This window comes from Salvelinus alpinus, chromosome 8 (assembly GCF_045679555.1).
Source record: "Salvelinus alpinus chromosome 8, SLU_Salpinus.1, whole genome shotgun sequence".
Lineage (NCBI taxonomy): Eukaryota > Metazoa > Chordata > Actinopteri > Salmoniformes > Salmonidae > Salvelinus > Salvelinus alpinus.
In genome coordinates, this window is record NC_092093.1 from 377344 (window position 1) to 403008 (window position 25665).

The window sequence follows — 25665 nt, forward strand, 5'->3', positions numbered from 1 at the left end:
GACAGGGAATTTTTACTAGGATTAAATGTCAGGAATTGTGAAAAACTGAGTTTAAATGTATTTGGCTGAGGTGTATGTAAACTTCTGACTTCAACTGTATAAGGACTTTGAAATGATTTATACTTTTACATTTACTTTTGATACTTACGTATATTTAAAGCCAACTAATTTGACTTTTCCTCAAGTAGTATTTTACTGGGTGACTTTCACTTTTACTTGACTCATTTTCTATTAAGGTATCTTTATTTTTACTGAAGTGTGACAATTGGGTACTTTTCTACCACTGCAATTCGCCCTAGCACTCCTGCTAAACAACTACATTTCTAATAACCTTTTGCAACGGGTAAAGTCTACAAAACGCAATCCACTCTGTTTGTTACTGATTCTAAAACGCAGTCTACTCTGTTAAAGATTTTTTTTTTGGAAGGAATCAGAAAATTGTATGGAGATTAAATGTGCCATCGATGAGAACATTTGCAGAATGTAGGCCTTTTAATCCATCTTGCTCCACCTTCGCCACTGGGCATCCTCTCATCACCATATTTGGTAGTGAGTGTAAACATCAACCGGATGCTTCATATTTTTACATCTGTTGAAATATCTGGCTCATTGTTTTATCTGTGGTGTCAAGTGTGAGAAGGACCCGTTTACAACTCAGAGAGGAGACGAAAGAGCGCCGTTAAGAAATGTATTAATATATTTTCGTTGAATTAGTGAAAAGTAAAATTTTTGTAAATCTTTAGTTAGATTTTATGATATTATCTCCAGTGAAAGGTAAAAATAGGTTTCATACCTCATGAGTTTTCCACGCTTTAAATTGGGCTTCTCTTAGGACAACCAAAACCCTTTAAGGGTCCTTAGAACACAAGCGGTTTTATAGTTAGCATCTGATTCAGGCACAGACGCCAGAGAGACATACCGACAGGAGTGCTCTGCCGGGAGACAGATTAAAGTTACAGGTAAAGAGCGTTAGTTGCACTAACCAACTTTAATGCAACATTGGGATACATTTAACTACACCTACTAACAATGTTTGCCCAACCACATGCTGCCAGAAACTGGCAAGACTCGTTTAACGCTCTAGCTACGGAATGTATACTAGCTAGCTAATTAGCCAGCTAGTTAATTAACCCATAATCTGTATGTTGTGTGTTTTTTGTGTGATGTTGGGTGGCTGTGAATTAATGAAGTCCCGCTAGCGTTGGTGTGTACAGGGTTAGACCGTGTCTCGTCACACTCTGCCCTTGTCATTCTCTGGAAGGGGATCTGGGTGAAGGGTCACCGCTGGGTTGAGGGTGGGGCTGGTTGTAATGTCTAGTAGGTTAAATCCTATAACGTTACCTCAGTGGTTCTCTGTCATCATAATCTCCATATCTATAACACACAGTAAATCAACACATTATAGAAACTACAGTTACGAAGTAGCTTTAACCGCAACATGCGTCAGTCTCTGTAGAGTGGCTACTGCGTCACATCCAGGTTATGTTCAACTCATCGTGTTCATAGTAGCTGTAGGGCAAAACTACTGGATTACTGCACTTCCTACTCTATTGATATGGACCACATTGTTTGTGTTGACAGATAAAATGGCGTCCATGTTGATGAACTCTCTACGGTGCTGTCCTCCAGTCAACCCTGCCTGGGCTGTACAGTATGGTGAGACACACACACACACACACCAAACAGGGTTTTGGACAAGTGGCCAGCGGCATATGAATTGATCAGACATTTGAGACATTTACCGGACCCATATGCGTTAGGGCATTAATGCAATTCGTGGGAAAACATCATTCTAAATAGCACACCTCCTGCAAGCATGTCCATATGTGACAGATGACATTTTTGTTGAACATTTTTAAAGAGGGGGAATAAAGATGCACTATGTAGAAATCGTGCCGCCATTTCCCGGTTGCTAAAATTGTAATGCTTTGCCTAATTTCAGTTTATGACATTTAAACTGCTGTGAAATATATTTTACATAACCAAAAATATTGTTTAAAGCTAGAGTACAAAACTGAAAGTAAAAGATGCCAAAACTAAATGTAAAGGAAAAATCCACCCAAAACCACAAATTCCTATAATTTACAGTGTTACATAACACTATGTGAGAACAATATTTTTTGTGAACAAATGTTTCATTTTGCCTTATATACTGACGAAAGTAAATGTAACAATTTTAAAGAATTTACTGATTTACATAAGAATGAATTCAATCGGCCAGCCAATGGGGAGCCAGACCCACCCACTGGGGAGCCAGACCCACCAGGGCCACCCAATCAGAATGAGTTATTCCACACACAAGGGCTTTATTACAGACAGAAATGCTCCACAGCACCCCCCACCCCCCCCCCCCAGATGATCCCACAGGTGAAGACGGTCCTGAGCTGAAGTTGTTGTGAAGCCGGTTCGATGTACTGCCAAGTTCTCTGAAACGACGTTAGAGGAGGCTTATGGGAGAAATATTAACATTCAATTCTCTGGCAATAACTCTATTGGATTTTCCTTCAGTCAGCATACCTATTGCACACTCTCTCAACTTGAGACAATTGTGGCATTCTGTTGTGAGAGCTGCACAGTTTAAAGTTGCCTTTTATTGTCCCGAGCACAAGTTGCATCTGTGTAATGATCATGCAATTTAATCAGATTCTTGATATGCCACACCTGTCAGGTGGATGGATTATCTTGGCAAAGGAGAAATCCTCTCTAACTGGGATGTAAACAAATTTGTGCACAAAATTTGAGAGCCCTGCGGTTGCAGGCGGTGCAGTTGCCATATCAGGCGGTGATCTAGACTGACGGGATGGTCTCAATTGTGCCTCCGTAAAAGTTTGAGGGTCTTCGGGGCCAAGCCGAATTTCTTCAACGTCCTGAGGTTGAAGAGGAGATTTTGCGCCGCCTTCACCACACTGTCTGTATGGGTGGACCATTTCAGATTGTCAGTGATGTGTACGCCGAGGAACTTAAAGCTTTTCACCTTCTCAACTGCTGTCCCGTCTGTGGATAGGGGGCTGCTTCAGGAGATGGCCTACAGGAGAACATAGGGCCTACAGGAGAACATAGGTCCTACAGGAGAACATAGGGCCTACAGGAGAACATAGGGCCTACAGGAGAACATAGGGCCTACAGGAGAACATAGGGCCTACAGGAGAACATAGGGCCTACAGGAGAACATGGGTCCTACAGGAGAACATGGGTCCTACAGGAGAACATGGGTCCTACAGGAGAACATGGGTCCTACAGGAGAACATGGGGCCTACAGGAGAACATGGGGCCTACAGGAGAACATGGGGCCTACAGGAGAACATGGGGCCTACAGGAGAACATGGGGCCTACAGGAGAACATGGGGCCTACAGGAGAACATAGGGCCTACAGGAGAACATAGGGCCTACAGGAGAACATAGGGCCTACAGGAGAACATAGGGCCTACAGGAGAACATAGGGCCTACAGGAGAACATAGGGCCTACAGGAGAACATAGGGCCTACAGGAGAACATAGGGCCTACAGGAGAACATGGGTCCTACAGGAGAACATGGGTCCTACAGGAGAACATAGGGCCTACAGGAGAACATGGGGCCTACAGGAGAACATGGGGCCTACAGGAGAACATGGGGCCTACAGGAGAACATAGGTCCTACAGGAGAACATAGGTCCTACAGGAGAACATAGGGCCTACAGGAGAACATAGGGCCTACAGGAGAACATAGGGCCTACAGGAGAGACACATGAGGGTCAAGGCAGCAGCAAAGATTCCATAAGAGACAAGTTGCGCCCAGCTCCCAGGGGGAGGAGCAACCCAGCTCCCAGGGGGAGGAGCAACCCAGCTCCCAGGGGGAGGAGCAACTGCCAGGTGGGCAGATTCACTTAGAACAGAACCCACAACACCTGTTTTAGCTGCAATCGACATGTTTGAAAAGTGTTGCGTGAAAGTGACTTGTGGTGACTGTTTTGCATGAACCCACACCACACTGTAAGCATGAGCGAGGCCACAAATGATGTCCAGTAAGTGACTGCTGTCATATCGACACATTCATTATAATGGTATTATTGCTTTTGTGCGGATTTTCACTTCACAAACCGCTGATGTTTAGGCTACTGCTAGTTTTTTCATTGAGCGTCTTGCTCAACGTGCGCCTTGGTGGTTTGGGTATTTTTAGTCCAGTAGCGGTCGGTGCCGTTTTAAAATGAGGACAAATAGTACATTTTTTTAATGGGCATTGTCTTATTTCTATTACAGCGTATTGGATGACTGTCATTCATATTCCATTCACCCAGCTCAATGTAACATTGACAGGTTTAGGTTACTACATGATACTCTAATGTTCCCTATACCCATCATGAGGTTGATACAACCTGGCCTATGAATGAAAGTTTACAACGTAGGTCTAGAGAAATTAGCGGAATCAAGTTGACAGATGGTAACACATTAAACGCCACCTTGCACACTTTTGCCTGCATCTAGCTGATCTAAGGTGTAATCGTTAGTCCAACAGCAAATTCGGGTATGCTTCCGTTTTTAAGAAAAGTTTTTCAGAATCGACGGAATGAATGCACCCCTGATCTCACACAGTTCACTTTCATAACAGCCACATACAAACAGAATGTTCATTTTGCTCGTTGTATAATTCTTTCTCGCATCTACAAGCTCTCACCTTTTCGCTTTGCTTCTGGATTTCAGTGCATAACACATCAGCTTTCTGTGACCTTGTGGGAACCCCTCCAAGCCAAACCTTCATATCATAACCGCTACACACAGCCTACATCATTGTCAATATACACTACATTACCAAAAGTATGTGGACACCTGCTCATGGGTATTAATATTGAGTTGGTCCCACTTTACTGCTATAACAGCCTCCAGTCTTCTGGGAAGGCTTTCCACTAGATGTTGGAACATTGCTTCAGCGACTTGCTTCCATTCAGCCATGAGCATTAGTGAGGTCGGTCAACTTTACAGTTGGCTCTGCATTGGGTCAGGTAGTGTCAGGTAGTGCATGCGCCAAACTCAGATTTTTCTGTCGGACTGCCAGATGGTGAAGCGTGATTCATCACTCCAAATTTTGCGTTTCCACTGCTCCAGAGTCCAATGGCGGTGAGCTTTACATCACTCCAGCCGACACTTGGCATTGCGCATGGTGAGCTTAGGCTTGTGTGAGGATGCTCAGCCATGGAAACCCATTTCATGAAGCTCCCGACGAACAGTTCTTCTGCTGACGTTGCTTCCAGAGGCAGTTTGAAACTCGGTAGTGAGTGTTTCAACCGAGGACAGACGGTTTTTACACGCTAAGTGCTTCAGTACTTGGTGGTCCTGTTCTGTGAGCTTGTGTGGTCTACCACTTCGCTGCTGAGCCGTTGTTGCTCCTAGACGGTTCCACTTCTTCATAATAACAGCTCTTACAGTTGACCGGGGCAGCTCTTACAGTTGACCGGGGCAGCACTTACAGTTGACCGGGGCAGCACTTACAGTTGACCGGGGCAGCACTTACAGTTGACCGGGGCAGCACTTACAGTTGACCGGGGCAGCACTTACAGTTGACCGGGGCAGCTCTAGTGGGGCAGTAATTTGATGACAATCTGACTTGTTAGAAAGGCCACGTTGAAAGTCACTGAGCTGTTCAATAAGGCCATTCTACTGCCAATGTTTGTTTATGGAGGTTGTATGGCTGGTTGCTTGATTTTATACACCTGTCAAACAGGTGTAGCTGAAATAGGTGAATCCACAAATTGAGGGGGTGATCACATACTTTTGTATATATATATATATAGTGTAGCTACTCTAACGTGTTAGTAAATCCGCTGCAGTCATGCAGTACAGTCACAGTAAGCAGTTACACCGGCGGGCCCCGATGGCAATAAATTAATAAAACCAAAAGCTTACCGTGCCTTGGAAGAGTTCCAGTGTTGGATAGCCAGCTAACATAGCATCCGTCTTTGTTTGAACCAGGTGTCGGAGTAGGCTAAACTAGCTGCATAAAACAAAATATAGCTAGCTGTCTCATGCTTCTTCATTTTAAGAAATTAATTGAACTATTGTCTTTCTCTGAGTCAACTGCTCACCTCATGTTATGCAGTGCACTGCAGTGTTAGCTAGCTGTAGCTTATGCTTTCAGTACTAGAATAATTCTCTGATCCTTTGATTGGGTGGACAACATGTCATTTCAAGCTGCAAGAGCTCTTGATAGGTTGGAAGACGTCCTCTGCAAGTTGTCATAAATACTGTGTAAGTCTATGGACGGGGGTGAGAAACACGAGCCTCCTAGGTTTTCTATTGAAGTCAATGTACCCAGAGGAGGACGGATAAAAGCTATCCTCCGCTATACCAATGTGCTACCACAGTGATGTTGAGGCTTCTGTAAACCTACGTTTCACTATTTTTGTTTTTATTAAATTCCCTGAGGATGGTCTTCCCTTCGTCCTCTGAGGAGCCTTCACTGGTTTTGTTATAAAAAAACTGTTCCAACGCATATGCTTTAGGCACTCGACAAGTACAATTTATTTTACACTTTTTCTCTTATTATGCTCTTTCAAATATTTACATTTAATTTTCTAGTTTTACTTTGGAGCACTTGTGTCAAACTCATTCCACGGCGGGCCGAGTGCCTGCGGGATTTCACGCCTCCCTTTAACTTCATCAATCAAGGTCACTAATTAGAACTCCTCTCACCTGGTTGTCTAGGTTTTAATTGGAAGGGAAAAACCAGCAGACACTAAGCCCTCCATGGAATGAGTTGGAGACCCCTGCCTTAGACCTTAGTCCAACGAGGCTTTTCTAGTTGGATTTACTGGTGGCTATCGGTACTCCTTGAAGTCTGACTATTTACATATGCAAATTATCATTTTGACTCATTGCGCTTTGAGGATGAAATGCTCAGTGTTTGTATTTTATGATATTTATCTCAAGGTACTGCTAGTGTAAAATATGCATATTTAGAAGTCAGGGACAGGTGGGTTCAGGTGTTTTTTAAAGTAAGTTATTGAAAACTGTCAGATTGACTGTCTTGGCGGTTCTAGTGCGAAGAACATGTTTCACTCCAACATCCAGCGGTCCAGAATGAGGTATTATTCCACTCATAGCCTGCTAGGCTCTGTAGCATCTGCTGTGATAAATAAGATACATGACGACTAAAGAAAATACACGTACTGCAACTTCATATCACAAAATTACGCAAATGAACCTATAGAACAATAAGTATGACAAGGCAATTGTATTTACATCGACTAGTATTTCAATTTTTCCCAACTATGTAAAAATAGCCTACATAAAACCAACAAATAAAAACATTGCAGGTTGAAAATATTCTGATAAACATAAATATCTTCTAAATCACATTGGCTATGCATGGCCTGTCTGCAAGGAACTTGAGACATTGTATTAACTTGGGCCTGCCCAGAGCTTGTGCTAGTGCACTAGCAACATTGTGTCAAATATTCTGCCCCCAGTTTCTGGCTCTGGACAGACACAGCTGTATGTTATTTGGATAAGTAATCAGCCTGTTTCCACTGTGTCAGAGCATTACTTCCTGTTTCATGCGGAGTGGTCATGGAAAGGGAGAGATCTGGAAAGATGTTTCTAATGGGCTACGTTGAGGAACTCTTGTCATTCTCAACGGATGTAAAAATTGACTTTTTAACTTGTTGAAAAAATGACTTAATTCACCACCTCGAGTTTCTCGATCAAAATTCTAAAGGCACTCGCACATCTGAGCAATCTTTTTTGCAGGTGCCATGGTAACAGTTGAACAAGATGAAGGAAACCGCACTCAGTTCTTGATAGTATCACTGATCTTTAATAAGCTTTACGTATCGGCCTCCGGGCCTTCGTCAGAGCTTTACGTATCGGCCTCATGGCCTTCGTCAGAGCTTTACGTATCGGCCTCGGGGCCTTCGTCAGAGCTTTACGTATCGGCCTTCGTCAGAGCTTTACGTATCGGCCTTCGTCAGAGCTTTACGTATCGGCCTCCGTCAGAGCTTTACGTATCGGCCTCATGGCCTTCGTCAGAGCTTTACGTATCGGCCTCCGGGCCTTCGTCAGAGCTTTACGTATCGGCCTTCGTCAGAGCTTTACGTATCGGCCTCCGGGCCTTCGTCAGAGCTTTACGTATCGGCCTCGGGGCCTTCGTCAGAGCTTTACGTATCGGCCTTCGTCAGAGCTTTACGTATCGGCCTCCGGGCCTTCGTCAGAGCTTTACGTATCGGCCTCGCGGCCTTCGTCAGAGCTTTACGTATCGGCCTCGGGGCCTTCGTCAGAGCTTTACGTATTGGCCTCACGGCTTTCGTCAGAGCTTTACGTATTGGCTTCACGGCCTTCGTCAGAGCTTTTGTGAGTTTTAAATTAGCACCCTGATGTAGACCTAGCCACACCCACATCCGTTCCACGCATCGAATGGGGTTGGAGGCGAAGGAAAAACACATGCTACCAAATATAACAATATGCATTTCATAAATATTAAAGTGTGTAAATAAGACGTATTAAACACGTCTGTAAAACCACAGTGAGGACGTCAACCTACCGAGCAATCATTGGGTACATCGTACGAAAAACAGTAATCTGAAATGGGGGCATAATTCATGTTCAAATTCACAACATACATAGGCATTTCATTTAGACCTTTAGGAAATAATGTCTGGAGGGTGAGTTTCTCAATCAGAAATAGTATCGGATCCCGAGGTGGGCATTTCTATAGACCTACATTTTCGCGCAGGCCAGTTAGACTAGGACTACTTCTATGCGTAATCAGGTGCGTGTCCTTAAGATTGACAGGTGCGCTCCAAACAAGAGACAATTAATAAATAGACAACTCGTAAATGAACCGAAACCTGTTTCTCAGGTGTAGCCTAGGCTGTGCCCCCTAAACAACGTGTCCACTCCTACGATGACAACGGTAAGACTGGAATGATATATAGAATGCATTAACAGAAATGACTGTAACCAATGAAACATTGTAGATAAATGATGGTAATTAACGGTAAATGTAGGCTACTACTGGTGTGCCTTCCCTGTGGCCTTCAATGGATTAGTCCTCTCAGACGGGCGTGGATCGTGTGCCATAAATTAAAAATGACATTTTTGACCCCCAAAAAATTGACAAAATGGGGTCAGCCCTTGTCACTCACTCTGACTGTTTTCTCTACAGCAACCCGCTCCCTCAGTACATCAGTCCAGCTCCATGCCCAGGGTAAGAGTCTACACTCACACTTTGAGATCGCTGCCCTGAGCTCGTGACGTCACACACCGTCTACTATATTTTCTTTGTCTGTGTGTGTCCAGTCCAGACTAAGAGTAAGAAGACATTGGCTAAACCTGGAGTGAAGAACATAGTTCTGGTGGAAGGAGTCAGGACACCTTTCCTCCTCTCAGGAACCACGTAAGGCTGGGAGCATAGGTTTGGGGTGGGAGGGGTTGAAAATGTGTCTTGTGTGTTCAAAATGTGTGTTTTTCCAGATATGCTGATCTGATGCCCCATGACCTTGCCAGAGCAGCGCTGCAGTAAGTCATCTCTGTTCTATACACATCATCTCACAACGCCTCTCCCCCATGTGACCTGCTCGTTCTGTGTATGTACTGATAGATGCTTAACATAAAAAATAAATGGATGTAATGGTTTTTTCTGTTCGTCGTTGGACCCCGGTAAGACTAGCTGTCGCTAATGGGGATCCTAATAAATGACATCTCTTAATACACACGTTCTCACTGGGGTGTCTGTAGGGGTCTGCTGCATAAAACCAGTCTCCCTAAGGATGCAGTAGATTACATCATCTATGGAACCGTCATCCAGGAGGTCAAGACCAGCAACGTGGCTAGAGAGGTACACATACGTTACACACACACACGTTATATACACACACTCCACCCCCTTCCCTGTCACACGTATTCAGAGTGAGTGTATGTGTTTTCCAGGCTTCATTGGGAGCAGGCTTCTCTGATAAGATCCCATCTCACACCGTCACCATGGCCTGCATCTCCTCCAACGTCGCTATGACAACAGGTACCAGTCTCTAATAATGACCACAGGTATCGGTCTGTGATTTTTGTATTTATTATGGATCCCCATTAGTTCCTGCCAAGGCAGCAGCTACTCTTCCTGGGGTTTATTATGGATCCCCATTAGTTCCTGCCAAGGCAGCAGCTACTCTTCCTGGGGTTTATTATGGATCCCCATTAGTTCCTGTCAAGGCATCAGCTACTCTTCCTGGGGTTTATTATGCATCCCCATTAGTTCCTGCCAAGGCAGCAGCAACTCTTCCTGGGGTTTATTATGGATCCCCGTTAGTTCCTGCCAAGGCAGCAGCTACTCTTCCTGGGGTTTATTATGGACCCCCATTAGTTCCTGCCAAGGCAGCAGCTACTCTTCCTGGGGTCCAGCAACATTTAGGCAGATATACATTATAATACTTTCATAACAGATTTCATAATACATTGTGTACCCTCAGGCATCTACTCTACTACCACATATCTACAAGAACACAAGATCTGTTGGACTATTGGATGTTCTTATAGGCACTTTAGTATTGCCAGTGTAACAGTATAGCTTCCGTCCCTCGCCCCTACCTGGGCTCGAACCAGGAACACATCGACAACAGCCACCCTCGAAGCAGCGTTACCCATCGCTCCACAAAAGCCGCAGCCCTTGCAGAGCAAGGGGAATAACTACTCCCAAGTCTCAGAGCGAGTGACGTTTGAAATGCTATTAGCGCGCACCCCGCTAACTAGCTAGCCATTTCACATCGGTTACACCAGACATTAGGCTGATAGGCTTGAAGTCATAAACAGCGCTGTGCTTGCGAAGAGCTGCTGGCAAAACGCAGGAAAGTGCTGTTTGAATGAATGCTTACAAGCCTGCTGCTGCTACCATCGCTCAGTCAGACTGCTCTATCAAATCATAGACTTAATTATAACATAACACACAGAAATACGAGCCTTAGGTCATTAATATGGTCAAATCCGGTAACTATCATTTCGAAAACAAAACGTTTATTTCAGTGTAATATGGAACAGTTCGGTATTTTATCCAACGGGTGGCATCCATAAGTCTAAATATTCCTGTTACATTGCACAACCTTCAATGTTATGTCATAATTACGTACAATTCTGGCAAATTAGTTTGCAATGAGCCAGGCGGCCCAAACTGTTTCATATACCCTGACTCTGCGTGCAATGAACGCAAGAGAAGTGACACAATTTCACCTGGTTAATATTGCCTGCTAACCTGGATTTCTTTTAGCTAAATATGCAGGTTTAAAAATATATATACTTCTGTGTATTGATTTTAAGAAAGGCATTGATGTTTATGGTTAGGTACAGTCGTCCAACGATTGTGCTTTTTTCGCACTTTTGTTAAATCATCCCCCAGGACACGCTAGATAAACTAGTAATATCATCAACCATGTGTAGTTAACTAGTGATTATGATTAATTGATTGTTTTTTTAAGTTAAGTTTAATGCTAGCTAGCAACTTACCTTGGCTTCTACTGCATTCGCGTAGCAGGCGGGCTCCTCGTGGAGTGCAATGTAATCAGGTGGTTAGAGCGTTGGACTAGTTAACTGTAAGGTTGCAAGATTGGATCCCCCGAGCTGACAAGGTGAAAATCTGTCATTCTGCCCCTGAACAAGACAGTTAACCCACCGTTCCTAGGCCGTCATTGAAAATAAGAATGTGTTCTTAACTGACTTGCCTAGTTAAAGTTATATATTGGCAAAATCGGCGCCCCAAAAATACCGATTTCCGATTGTTATGAATTCGGCCATTCCGATTAATCGGTCAACCTCTAGAAGATGCCACCAGAGGTCTCTTCTAGTCTTGTGGAGTATACATGGGAGTTTGAGCTGTGTGCTAGTAGTTCAAACAGACAGCTCAGTGCTTTCAACATGTCAATACTTCTCATAAATAACAAGTAGATGAAGTCAATCTCTCCTGGCTGAAAGTGGAGGAGAGATTGACATGCGTATTATTAATATTGGCTCTGTGTACATCCAAGGACCAGCCAGTTATAATTTTCCTGAGTCCCTTTTTGTGGCACCTGACCACACGACTGAACAGTTGTCCAGGTGTGTCAAAATTAGGGCCTGTAGGACCTGCCTTGTTGATAGTGCTGTTAAGAAGGTAGAGTAGCGCTTTATTATGGACAGACTTCTCCCCATCTTCGCTCCTGTTGTGTCTATGTTTTGACCATGACAGGTTACAATCCAGGGTTACTCCAAGCATTTATTAAAAGATTTAGTTGAGGCTTAATGAAATGATTTGTCCCAAATGCAATGCTTTTAGTTTAAGAAATATTTAGGCCTAACTTATTTCTTGCCACCCACTCAAACTAACTGCAGCTCTTTGTTGACTGTTGCAGTCATTTCAGTAGCTGACGTGTTGAGTCATCCGCGTACATGGACACTGGCTCATAGCCTGTCGTTAGTAAAGATTGAGAAAAGGGGCTTAGACAGCTGCCCTGGGGATTTCCTGATTCTACCTGGATTATGTTGGAGAGGCTTCCATTAAAGAACACCCTCTGTGTTCTGTTAGACAGGTAACTCTTTATCCACATTATAGCAGGGGGTGTAAAGCCATACGTTTTCCCAGCAGCAGACCTGATCTATGTCAAAAGCTGCACTGAAGTCTAACAAAACAGCCCCCACAATATTTTTATCATCAGTCATTTGTGTAAGTGCTGTGCTTGTTGAATGTCCTTCCCTATAAGAGTGCTGAACGTCTGTCAATTTGTTTACTGTAAAATAGCATTGTGCCTAGTCAAAAAACACTTCTACAAAGGGTTGGTAACAGGCTGATTGGTGGCTATTTGAGACAGTAAAGGGGGCTTTACTATTCTTAGGTAGTGGAATGACTTTAGGGCACATGCTTTCTCGTAGGCTTGAATTGAAGACGTTGCAAATAGGAGTGGCAATATCGTCTGCTATTATCCTCAGTCATTTTCCATCCAGATTGTCAGAGCCGGTGGCTTGTCGTCTGCTATTATCCTCAGTCATTTTCCATCCAGATTGTCAGATCCCTTGTCATTGCTGATGGACAACAATACATGTTTCTTCCACACTCATTTTACAGAATTCAAAATTACAATTCTGGTCTTTCATAATTTGTTCGGATGTGTAATGTCGGCGTTTGTTGCTGTCGTGCTTATCTTGCCATTTGGCATGTAAAAAACACTTCAGCGAGCAGGCCTTTCTAATCGACCTGGCCCTGGTATCCTGGAAGGATATTGACCTCATCCCGTCAGTAGAGGATGCCTGGTTGCTCTTTAAAAGTGCTTTCCTCACCATCTTAAATAAGCCCCATTTAAACAATGTAGAACTAAGAACAGATATAGCCCTTGGTTCACCCCAGACCTGACTGCCCTTGACCAGCACAAAAACATCCTGTGGTGTTCTGCATTAGCATCGATTAGCCCCCGCGATATGCAACTTTTCGGGGAAGTCAGGAACCAATATACACAGGCAGTTAGGAAAGCTAAGACTAACTTTTTCGAACAGAAATTTGCATCCTGTAGCACTAATTCCAAAAAGTTCTGTGACACTAAAGTCCATGGAGAATAAGAGCACCTCCTCCCAGCTGCCCACTGCACTGAGACTAGGAAACACTGTCACCACCGATAAATCTACGATAATCGCAAATTTCAATAAGCATTTCTCTACGGCTGGCCATGCTTTCCTCCTGGCTACCCCTACCCCGGCCAACATCTCAGCACCCCCAGCAGCAACTCGCCCAAGCCTCCCCCGCTTCTCCTTCACCAAAATCCAGACAGCTGATGTTCTGGAAGAGCTGCAAAATCTGGACCCCCACAAATCAGCCTGGCTAGACAATTTGGACCCTCTCTTTCTAAAATTATCCGCAGAAATTGTTGAAACACCTATTACTAGCCTATTCAACCCCTTTTTCATATCGTCTGAGATCCCCAAAGATTGGAAAGCTGCTGCGGTCATCCCCCTCTTCAAAGGGGGAGACACTCTAGACCCAAACTATTATAGACCTATATCTATCCTGCCCTGCCTTAACTTTCCTTTCGAAGATTTTAGCAACAGATCACCGACCATTTGAAATTCCACCATGCCTTCTCCAATCACATCGGCAATCTGTTTTCGGATCTGGTCACGGGTGCACCTCAGCAAAGCTCAAGGTCCAAAACCGTCATCGATAAAAGACAATACTGTGCAGCCGTCTTCATCAACCTGGCCAAGGCTTTCGACTCTGTCAATCACCGCATTCTTATTGGCAGACTCAATACCTTGGTTTCTAAAATGACTGCCTCGCTTGGTTCACAAACTACTTCTCAGATAGAGTTCAGTGTGTCAAATCGGAGGGCCTGTTGTCCGGACCTCTGGCAGTCTCTATGGGGGTGCCACAGGGTTCAATACTCGGGCAGACTCTTTTCTCTGTATACATCAATGATGTCGCTCTTGCTGCTGGTGATTCCTTGAGCCATCTCTACGCAGACGACACCATTCTGTATACATCTGGCCCTTCTTTGGACACTATGTTAAAAAACCTCAACGAGCTTCAATGCCATACAACTCTCCTTCCGTGGCCTCCAACGGCTCTTAAATGCAAGTAAACCTAAATGCATGCTTTTCAACCGATCGCTGCCCGCACCCTCCCGCCCGACTAGCATCACTACTCTGGACGGTTCTGACTGATGTGGACAACTACAAATACCTAGGTGTCTGGTTAGACTGTAAACTCTCCTTCCATACTCACATTAGGCATCTCCAATCCAAAATTAAATCTAGAATCGGCTTCCTATTTCACAAAAAAGCTTCCTTCACTCATGCTGCCAACATACCCTTGTAAAACTGACTATCCTACCGATCCAGAGAGCACGGCGGAGGTGGTCCAGGAAGTGCCCAGGCAGTTGATTGACTAGGACAGGGAGAGGTAGCTGGAGAGGCATCCACTGCCATAGATGGAATACCCAAGTCCCCTGGCAAAGACAGCTGGTACAGGGGCTCAAAGTGATTACATGATGGCCACAGGTACCGGTCTGTATTGATGGCCACATACTAGTCTGTGTGTTGTGTGGCTGATCACAGCAGGCCAGTGTGATACTATAGTAACTGTATGTGTGTGTGTTGTAGGTGTGGGGCTGATCACAGCAGGCCAGTGTGATACTATAGTAACTGTGTGTGTGTGTGTTGTAGGTGTGGGGCTGATCACAGCAGGCCAGTGTGATACTATAGTAACTGTGTGTGTGTGTGTTGTAGGTGTGGGGCTGATCACATCAGGCCAGTGTGATACTATAGTTGCTGGAGGGGTGGAGTTTATGTCGGACGTTCCTATTCGTCACAGCAGGAAGATGAGGAAGACCATGTTGGCTCTGAACAGAGCGAAGACCCTCGGACAACGCCTCAGCCTTATAGGCTCTATCAGGATGGCTCATCTCACACCCGAGGTGTGTTATGTATATCACGTGTCTACAACTTCAGGAAATTAATTTGTGTGACTGTCATTTGTGTATATGTGTATTTTATACAGAGCCTTCGGAAAGTATTCAGACCCCTTGACTGTCTCCACATTTTGTTACGTTAAAGCCTTAATCTAAAATGTGTTAAATACATAAAAATCCTCAGCGATCTACACACAATACCCCATAATAACAAGTGTGAACAGGTTTAGACATTTCTGTAAATGTATTAAAAATAAAAACGGATCCTTATTTACGTAAGTATTCAGTCTTTGCTATGAGACTCGAGCTCCAGTACATCCTGTTTCCATTGATCATCCTTGAGATATTTCTACAACTTGATTGGAGTCCACCTGTGGTAAATTCAATTGATTGGACATGATTTGGAAAGGCACACACCTGTCTATGTAAGGTCCCACAGTTGACAGTGCATGTCAGAGCAAAAACCAAGCCATCAGTCGAAGGAATTGTCCGTAGAGCTCCAAGACGAGATTGTGTCGAGGCACAGATCTGGGGAAGGGTACAAAAAATGTCTGCTGCATTGAAGGTGCCCAAGAACAGTGTCCTCCATCAATCTTAAATGGAAGAAGTTTGGAATCACTAAGGCTCAGGGAGGTGACCAAGAATCCGATGGTCACTCTGACAGAGTTCCAATGTGGAAATGGGAGAACCTTCCAGAAGGACAACCATCTCTGCAGCACTCCACCAATCAGGCCTTTATGGTAGAGTGGCCAGATGGCAGCCACTCCTCAGTAAAAGGCACATGACAGCCTGCTTGGATCATGAGGAACTGTGGTCTGATGAAACCAAAATTTAACTCTTTGGCCTGAATGCCAAGCGTCACTTGTAGGAAACCTGGCACCATCCCTACGGTGAAGCATGGTGTTGGCAGCGTCATGCTGTGGGGATGTTTTGCAGCGGAAGGGACTGGGAGACTAGTCAGGATCAAGGGAAAGATGAACAGAGCATAGTACAGAGAGATCCTTGATGAAAACCTGCTCAGGACGTCAAACCGGGGCGAGGTTCACCTTCCAACAGGACAACGACCCTAAGCACACAGCCAAGACAATGCAGGAGTCTCAATGTCCTTGAGTGTCCCAGCCAGAGCCCGGACTTGAATCTGATCGAACAACTCTGGAGCGACCTGAAAATAGCTGTGCAGCGACACTCCCCATCCAACCTGACGGAGCTTCAGAGGATCTGCAGAGAAGAATGGGAGAAACTCCCCAAATACAGGTGTGCCAAGCTTGTCACGTCATACCAAGACTCGAGGCTATATCGCTGCCTAAGGTGCTTCAACAAAGTACTCAGTAAAGGGTCTGAATACTTATGTAAATGTGATATTTCAGTTTTGTAGTTTTATTTAAGGCTGTAACTTAACAAAGTGGAAAACGTCAAGGGGTTTGAATACTTCCTGAAGGCGCTGTATAGTGTTTTTACATAATGTGTGTGTTTAGCTGCCTGCGGTAGCAGAGTTTTCCACGGCAGAGACGATGGGTCACAGTGCGGACCGTCTTGCGGCGGCGTTCGGAGTGACCCGGCTGGAGCAGGATGAGTTCGCTCTACGATCACACACACTAGCCAAACGGGCTCAGGATGCAGGACTCCTCAGTGACGTCATCAGCTTCAAGGTGCCAGGTAAGGTGCCACACACTAGCCAAACGGGCTCAGGATGCAGGACTCCTCAGTGACGTCATCAGCTTCAAGGTGCCAGGTAAGGTGCCACACACTAGCCAAACGGGCTCAGGATGCAGGACTCCTCAGTGACGTCATCAGCTTCAAGGTGCCAGGTAACCATGGTGACACATGGTGGTTTTAGGGTGTTGGAGAGACTAGTGACCAGCGGGTTAGTTAATCCATGCCAGTGGTTACCAAACTGGGGCATGTTAAAATGCACATGGGGCAATTTCTAAAATGGGGGGGGAAATGATGATGATGATGGAAGGGGGGACCTAAGTGAAAACGTTTGGCAACCCCTGCATCAAACAGAGCATTCTATGACTGCTTTGATGATCACAAATATTGTTTGTGTGTAGGTCGTGACATGGTCACCAAGGACAACGGGATCCGGCCATCCTCCATGGAACAGCTGGCCAAACTGAAACCTGCCTTTATCAAACCTCATGGCACTGTTACTGCTGCTAACTCTTCCTTTCTGGTACACACACACACACACACACACACACACACACACACACACACACACACATATATATATATACACACACACACACACAGAACTGTTACTCAACACCTCAAATGACTGAGTTTAAATTGTGTTCCTCAGACGGATGGTGCATCAGCTGTCCTCATCATGTCAGAAGAGAAAGCCCTGGCCATGGGATACAAGCCCAAAGCCTACCTCAGGTACTGTATTGGTACTCTTATACTTCACTATACTACATAAACGTATCTGCAGTGTAGTCGTGTGTTGTATATCTGCTGTGTGTGTTCTACAGAGACTTTGTGTTCGTGTCTCAGGACCCCAAAGACCAGCTGCTGCTTGGGTGAGTAACCCGGACATACAGACCTGAACTTTAACACAGCTATAGTAGCTCTATGCTCTATATAACCTTAGAGGAGGATGATGACGAGGTCATGAGTTTGTTTCTCCTCTTCAGGCCAGCATATGGAACCCCGAAAGTTCTGGCACGTGCAGGGTTGACTATGGATGACATCGATGTCTTCGAGTTCCATGAGGCCTTTGCCGTGAGTAACTCTGTCGTGTGTGTGTGTATTCTACATGTTGGCTCTCCTTTGTGGAGCTCAGTATAAGATCTAGATCCTTCCAGTTCCTCAGTGTCCACATCACTAAGGACTTGACATGGTCCCCGCACACCAACTCAGTCATGAAGATGGCATGGCAGCGCCTCTTCTCCCTCAGGAGGTTAAAGATTTGGCATGGACCCTCAGATCCTCCAGCTACACCGTCGAGAGCATCTTGACTGGCTGCATCACCCCTTGGTATGGCAAATGCACCGGTCCTGAATGGCAGGAACCTCAACCCCAGTGATGTACTGGGCAGAACGAACTACCCTCTGTAGCGCCTCAAGGTCAAATGCTGAGAGTTGCCATACCAGGCGGTGATGCAACTGGTCAGGATGCTCTCGATGGTGCAGCTGTAGAACTTTTTGAGAATCTGGGGACCCATGCAAAATCTTTTCAGTCTCCTGAGGGGGAAAATATGTTGTCGTGCCCTCTTCGCGACTGTCTTGGTGTGTTTGGACCATGATAGTTCGTTGGTGATGTGGACACTAAGGAACTTAACTCTCGACCCGCTCCACTACAGTCCCGTCTATGTTAATGGGTGCCTGTTCGGCCCGCCTTTAACTGAAGTCCATGATCAGCTTCTTTCGTCTTGCCCAGAACATCTTAATGGTACCAGAACTAGCTGTACTGACCCTACACCCACACACTACTTTCTATACACACTACACTGTCACTCCCTCTCTCACACACTACTTTCTATACACACTACACTGTCACTCCCTCTCTCACACACTACTTTCTATACACACTACACTGTCACTCCCTCTCTCACACACTACTTTCTATACACACTACACTGTCACTCCCTCTCTCACACACTACTTTCTATACACACTACACTGTCACTCCCTCTCTCACACACTACTTTCTATACACACTACACTGTCACTCCCTCTCTCACACACTACTTTCTATACACACTACACTGTCACTCCCTCCCTCACACATTCTCACAAACACATACGTGCATGTGACCAGTACAATTTGATTTGACACACTTTCACACTATTCATATGCTGTTCTTTATTTGACTCTTATCTATCCTGATGCCTAGTCACTTTACCCTGCCTTCATGTACATATCTACCTCAAATACCTTATGAGGTGTGTGCAAAGCTGTCATCAAGGCAAATGGTGGCTACTTTGAAGAATCTCAAATATAAAGTATATTTGAATTTAACACTTTTTTTGGTTACTACATGATTCCATTATTTTCTACAATGTAGAAAATAGTAAAAATAAGAAACCCTTGAATGAGTAGATGTTCTAAAACTTTGGACTGGTACTGTAGCTCCCCATTGATCTGGTTTTGGGTTAGGGTTGGCTTTAGAAGCTTCTGATAGGCTAATTGACATCATGAGTCAATTGGAGGTGTACCTGTGGATGTATTTCAAGGTCTACCTTCAAACTCAGTGCCTCTTTGCTTGACATCATGGGAAAATCTAAAGAAATCAGCCAAGACCTCTGGGGGAAAAAATTGTAGACCTCCACAAGTCTGGTTCATCCTTGGGAGAAATTTCCAAACGCCTGAAGGTACCACGTTCATCTGTACAAACAATAGTACGCAAGTATAAACACCATGGGACCACGCAGCCGTCATACCGCTCAGGAAGGAGACACATTCTGTCTCCTAGAGATTAACGTACTTTGGTGTGAAAAGTGCAAATCAATCCCAGAACAACAGCGAAGGACCTTGTGAAGATGCTGGAGGAAACAGGTACAAAAGTATCTATATCCACAGTAAAACGAGTCCTATATCGACATAACCTGAAATGCCGCTCAGCAAGGAAGAAGCCACTGCACATGGGGACAAAGATCGTACTTTTTGGAGAAATGTCCTCTGGTCTGATGAAACAAAAGTAGAACTGTTTGGCCATAATGACCATCGTTATGTTTGGAGGAAAAAGGGGGAGGCTTGCAAGCCGAAGAACACCATCCCAACCGTGAAGCACGGGGGTGGCAGCATCATGTTGTGGGGGTGCTTTGCTGCAGGAGGGACTGGTGCACTTCACAAAATAGATGGCATCATGAGGGAGGAAAATTATGTGGATATATTGAAGCAACATCTCAAGACATCAGACAGGAAGTTAAAGCTTGGTCGCAAATGGGTCTGCCAAATGGACAATGACCCCAAGCATACTTCCAAAGTTGTGGCAAAATGGCTTAATGACAACAAAGTCAAGGTATTGGAGTGGCCATCACAAAGCCTTGACCTCAATCGAATAGAACATTTGTGTTCCCCAAGCATGTGCGAGCAAGGAGGCCTACAAACCTGACTCAGTTACACCAGCTCTGTCAGGAGGAATGGGCCAAAAATCACTTATTGTGGGAAGCTTGTGGAAGGCTACCCAAAACGTTTGACCCAAGTTAAACAATTTAAAGGCAATGCTACCAAATACTAATTGAGTGTATGTAAACTTCTGATCCACTGGGAATGTGACTAAATATATCAAAGCTGAAATAAATCATTCTCTCTACTATTATTCTGACATTTCACATTCTTAAAATAAAGTGGTGATCCTAACTGACCTAAGACAGGGAATTTTTACTAGGATTAATTGTCAGGAATTGCGAAACCTGAGTTTAAATGTATTTGGCTAAGGTGTATGTAAACTTCCGGCTTCAACTGTAGCTCCATTCTTGTGTATTTTCTATTATTATTGTTGAACTCTGCACCTAAAAGTTTAAGCATTTTTCTGTTAAGTCTGTGTTGTATTCGGGGTGAAATTCGATTGGATTTAGATGTTTAGATTTGACAACGTACTGATTGTGTGATATTGAGTTCACTGCTCTGTTCTATACCAGGACTCAATGTTTCCCCTCTTATCTATAGTAACACTGCTGTGTGTTTGTTAACAGGGCCAGATCATGGCTAACCTGAAAGCGTTGGATTCAGACTGGTTTGCACAGACCTACATGGGACGGAAGGCCAAGGTAAAATATTAACTATATATATATACTCAGGAAAAAAAGAAACGTTTCTTTTTCAGGACCCTGTCTTTCAAAGAGAATTAAAAAAAAATCCAAATAACTTCACAGATCTCCATTGTAAAAGGTTTAAACACAGTTTCCCATGCTTGTTCAATGAACCATAAACAATTAATGAGCATACACCAGTGGAACGGTCGCTAAGACACTAACAGCTTACAGACGGTAGGCAATTAAGGTCACAGTTACGAAAACATAGGACACTAAAGATGCTTTTCTACTGACTCTGAAAAACACCACCAGAAAGATGCCCAGGGTCCCTGCTCATCTGCGTGAACGTGCCTTAGGCATGCTGCAAGGAGGCATGAGGACTGCAGATGTGGCTAGGGCAATAAATTGCACTGTCCGTACTGTGAGACGCCTAAGACAGTGCTACAGGGAGACAGGATGGACAGCTGATCGTCCTCGCAGTGGCAGACAACGTGTAACAACACCTGCACAGGATCGGTACATCTGAACATCACTCCTGCGGGACAGGTACAGGATGGCAACAACAACTGCCAGAGTTTCACCAGAAACGCACAATCCCTCCATCCGTGCTCAAACTGTCCGCAATAGGCTGAGAGAGGCTGGACTGAGGGCTTGTTGGCCTGTTGTAAGGCAAGTCCTCACCAGACATCACCGGCAACAACGTCGCCTATGGGGACAAACCCACCGTCGCTGGACCAGACAGGACTGGCAAAAAATGCTCTTCACTGACGAGTCGCGGTTTTGTCTCACCAGGGGTGATGGTCGGATTCGTGTTTATCGTCGAAGGAATGAGCTTTACACCGAGGCCTGTACTCTGGAGCGGGATCGATTTGGAGGCGGAGGGTCCGTCATGGTCTGGGGTGGTGTGTCACAGCATCATCGGACTGAGCTTGTTGTCATTGCAGGCAATCTCAACGCTGTGTGTTACAGGGAAGACATCCTCCTCCCTCATGTGGTACCCTTCCTGCAGGCTCATCCTGACATGACCCTCCAGCATGACAATGCCACCAGCCATACTGCTCGTTCTGTGCGTGATAGGACAGGAATGTCAGTGTTCTGCCATGGCCAGCGAAGAGCCCGGATCTCAATCCCATTGAGCACGTCTGGGACCTGTTGGATCGGAGGGTGAGGGCTACGGCCATTCCCCCCAGAAATGTTCGGCAACTTGCCGGTGCCTTGGTGGAAGAGTGGGGTAACATCTCACAGCAAGAACTGGCTAATCTGGTGCAGTCCATGAGGAGACGCACTGCAGTACTTAATGCAGCTGGTGGCCACACCAGACTGTTACTTTTGATTTTGACCTCCCCTTTGTTCAGAGACACATTATTCCATTTCTGTTAGTCACATGTCTGTGGAACTTGTTCAGTTTGTCAGTTGTTGAATCTTTTTATGTTCGTACAAATATTTACACATGTTAAGTTTGCTGAAAATAAACGCAGTTGACAGTGAGGATGTTTATTTATTTGCTGAGTTTACAAGGTAGGAAATATAGTGGGTTTCAGAGTTGTTTCTGCCTCATCCACGTTCTGTTTACAACAGGTTTTCCCCATTCCTAATCTCTGTTAACCCACAACTAAAGCCTTGTGTAATTGGTCAAATGCTCAATTAAGTTCAGGGTACATGTGTGTTAGACTTTCCGGAAGATCTGCTTTATAGTCCTGAAAGTATCACTCAAAAGCCCAAACCGTCCTGATAATCACACACTACATATCTGTGCAGCACGGCATTGCTTTCTCTCTGCTGTGTTTTCATCTCGCCAGCTGTCACTCAAATGGCAGGCGGCTGAAGCTCATTGGCTGGAACTCTAGTTGCTAAGGGGTTTGCTCACATGGGGAAAACTTAGGAAAAATTGTGCTGCACAGCTTCAAGATAAGTTGGCCACAAAATCCCTAGTTTGAAACCAATTGAGGTAAAACAGTAAATTTGCTCATAGATTATGCATGATGACAAATCCAGCCCAAAGCGGGAGGGTTAAATGCGTCGTTGCCAAAGTTACAGAGTGTTTAAGAGAAGAGATCGAAACTGGAACAAAGAGCTCCACCCTTTCTTTGCATGTTAGGGGCCAAGTGTCCCCTCCACTTCCAAAATTCGAAAGATGCGAACACCTGTGAAATGGTGATCTGTCCTAAGAAGCAGAAATAATGCTGTTCATTATCTCACGACTAACCCTGTGAAATGGGATCTGTTCATTATGTCACGACTAACCCTGTGAAATGGTGATCTGTTCATTATCTCACAACTAACCCTGTGAAATGGGATCTGTTCATTATCTCACGACTAACCCTGTGAAATGGTGATCTGTTCATTATATCACGACTAACCCTGTGGAATGGGGATCTGTTCATTATCTCACGACTAACCCTGTGAAATGGGGATCTGTTCATTATCTCACGACTAACCCTGTGAAATGGTGATCTGTTCATTATCTCACGACTAACCCTGTGGAATGGGATCTGTTCATTAACTCACGACTAACCCTGTGGAATGGGGATCTGTTCATTATCTCACGACTAACCCTGTGGAATGGTGATCTGTTCATTATCTCACGACTAACCCTGTGAAATGGTGATCTGTTCATTATCTCACGACTAACCCTGTGGAATGGGGATCTGTTCATTATCTCACGACTAACCCTGTGGAATGGTGATCTGTTCATTATCTCACGACTAACCCTGTGGAATGGTGATCTGTTCATTATCTCACGACTAACCCTGTGGAATGGGGATCTGTTCATTATCTCACGACTAACCCTGTGGAATGGGGATCTGTTCATTATCTCACGACTAACCCTGTGGAATGGGGATCTGTTCATTATCTCACGACTAACCCTGTGAAATGGTGATCTGTTCATTATCTCACGACTAACCCTGTGAAATGGTGATCTGTTCATTATCTCACGACTAACCCTGTGGAATGGTGATCTGTTCATTATCTCACGACTAACCCTGTGAAATGGGATCTGTTCATTATGTCCCGTTGTATCATGCCAGATCTACAGTACCATTTGTTTCCATAGTCTGTCCAGCAGAGATGTTCCTTCCCCTAACTCTGCTGACTGTGTGATTAGGTGGGGGCCCCTGCCATGGAGAAGTTTAACCTGTGGGGGGGCAGTCTGTCTCTTGGTCATCCGTTTGGAGCCACCGGCTGCCGTCTGGTAACCACGGTAGCACACCGTCTGCAGAAGGAGGGGGGCCAGTATGGACTGGTGGCTGCATGTGCTGCGGGTGGACAGGTAACACACTTTCACACTACACCAACACACGCTTCCAGTTAATTCAATGTAATGGACAGTAAAGTCATCGTACCTGTGTGTTTCAGGGCCATGCGATGGTGATCGAAGCATACCCACAGTAGAACAGGATTCTGGGAGGACTGAGATGATGCAGGAGAAGACTGTACACATACAGAGTGGAATAACACCCACATTATCAGATTGTACATACTAACACCACTGTGCCTGGTTGGGTTAGGGCATGTGTTTGTGTGGAGGAGAGTGGGTGTAAATTATAGCAGAGTTTTAGGTTGCCTTGCTGTTAGGGTACAACACTGCTGTAGCATTCACACAGCCAGTAATGTAACAGTGGGGTGTTCTCCATAGTCTGTGGCCTCATTTCCTCTCCTCATGAAAGGAAGTTCTTAGTCGGCATCACGGTGGACAACTACCATCAGCTGTGTTCTTATCAGATGGAGGAGAAGCCATTAGACTTTGAGATGCACCCTGATCAGATCAACATGATATGTTTTTGTTTTCTTACACATTAATGTGTTATTACAATGATTTAATTAAAAAATAGAACTAGTCTACAGCTTCCCATAATAGATTAGTCATTTATTTTCTGTGTTTTGTAAAATTGTAACCTCCATTACCATGAAAAAGTTTGACATCTAAAGCAACATTTTCTTCATAGAAGGTTGTTGTGCTGTAACAAGCCTAAAGCTTCTGTTCTGGTTAGCAGCTGTCTGTTGATCACACCTGTAGAATGGAGGAATCCACACATCTCCCGTGCCATGCATCATGAGCTCTCCTTTCTGGGGTGGCTTCAACACCTTCCCGTCGGTAAATCCCATCACGCCTCCATTCTGCTCCTCCCACCTACATGCAGAAACTTTAAACAGGAAGCACCCGTGGACTGTCCAACGTTGGTCTGACCAATCAGCTATGCTTCAAGTAACTGCTCTCTGAAAGATTCTAAAAAGAGGCCATTTATTTGGGGCCCTGTAACGTCTCTGGGCCACGGCTGTGAAATCCAGCAGGCTACTGGCTTCAGACTACTAGCTCTGTTGGCAGAGTTTTATAGTTTACTTTGACATCTTTTTGGAAAGCGAAAATGCTCTACAAGAATGAAGGAGTCCATCCAAATGAATTTGGCTCCTGGACACTGTTCGTGCATATTTCAAGGCTGCGTTGAGACAATATCTTATCAGTGACCCCAGCTCAGATAGTCCCTACCATTGTGTCGCTGTGTGTTCGTAGTGCAGCAGCAAATGTACACTGAAATAAATACCCGCATCAGCTGAAATTAAAGATCCCATAAATGTTC

General features: G+C 44.8%; 1 protein-coding gene across 1 annotated transcript; it reads left to right on the forward strand.

The window, feature by feature from the left end:
- The first annotated feature begins 826 nt into the window (after positions 1-826).
- Positions 827-25665, forward strand: hadhb (hydroxyacyl-CoA dehydrogenase trifunctional multienzyme complex subunit beta). Its single transcript, XM_071412381.1, has 16 exons — positions 827-959; positions 1582-1656; positions 9134-9175; positions 9268-9364; positions 9442-9486; positions 9706-9805; positions 9898-9985; positions 15199-15386; positions 16856-17036; positions 17435-17556; positions 17686-17765; positions 17858-17905; positions 18020-18107; positions 21026-21100; positions 24192-24356; positions 24443-25665. The coding sequence occupies exons 2-16, from the start codon at positions 1587-1589 to the stop codon at positions 24476-24478; spliced, it is 1425 nt and encodes a 474-aa protein (XP_071268482.1). The 5' UTR covers positions 827-959; positions 1582-1586; the 3' UTR covers positions 24479-25665.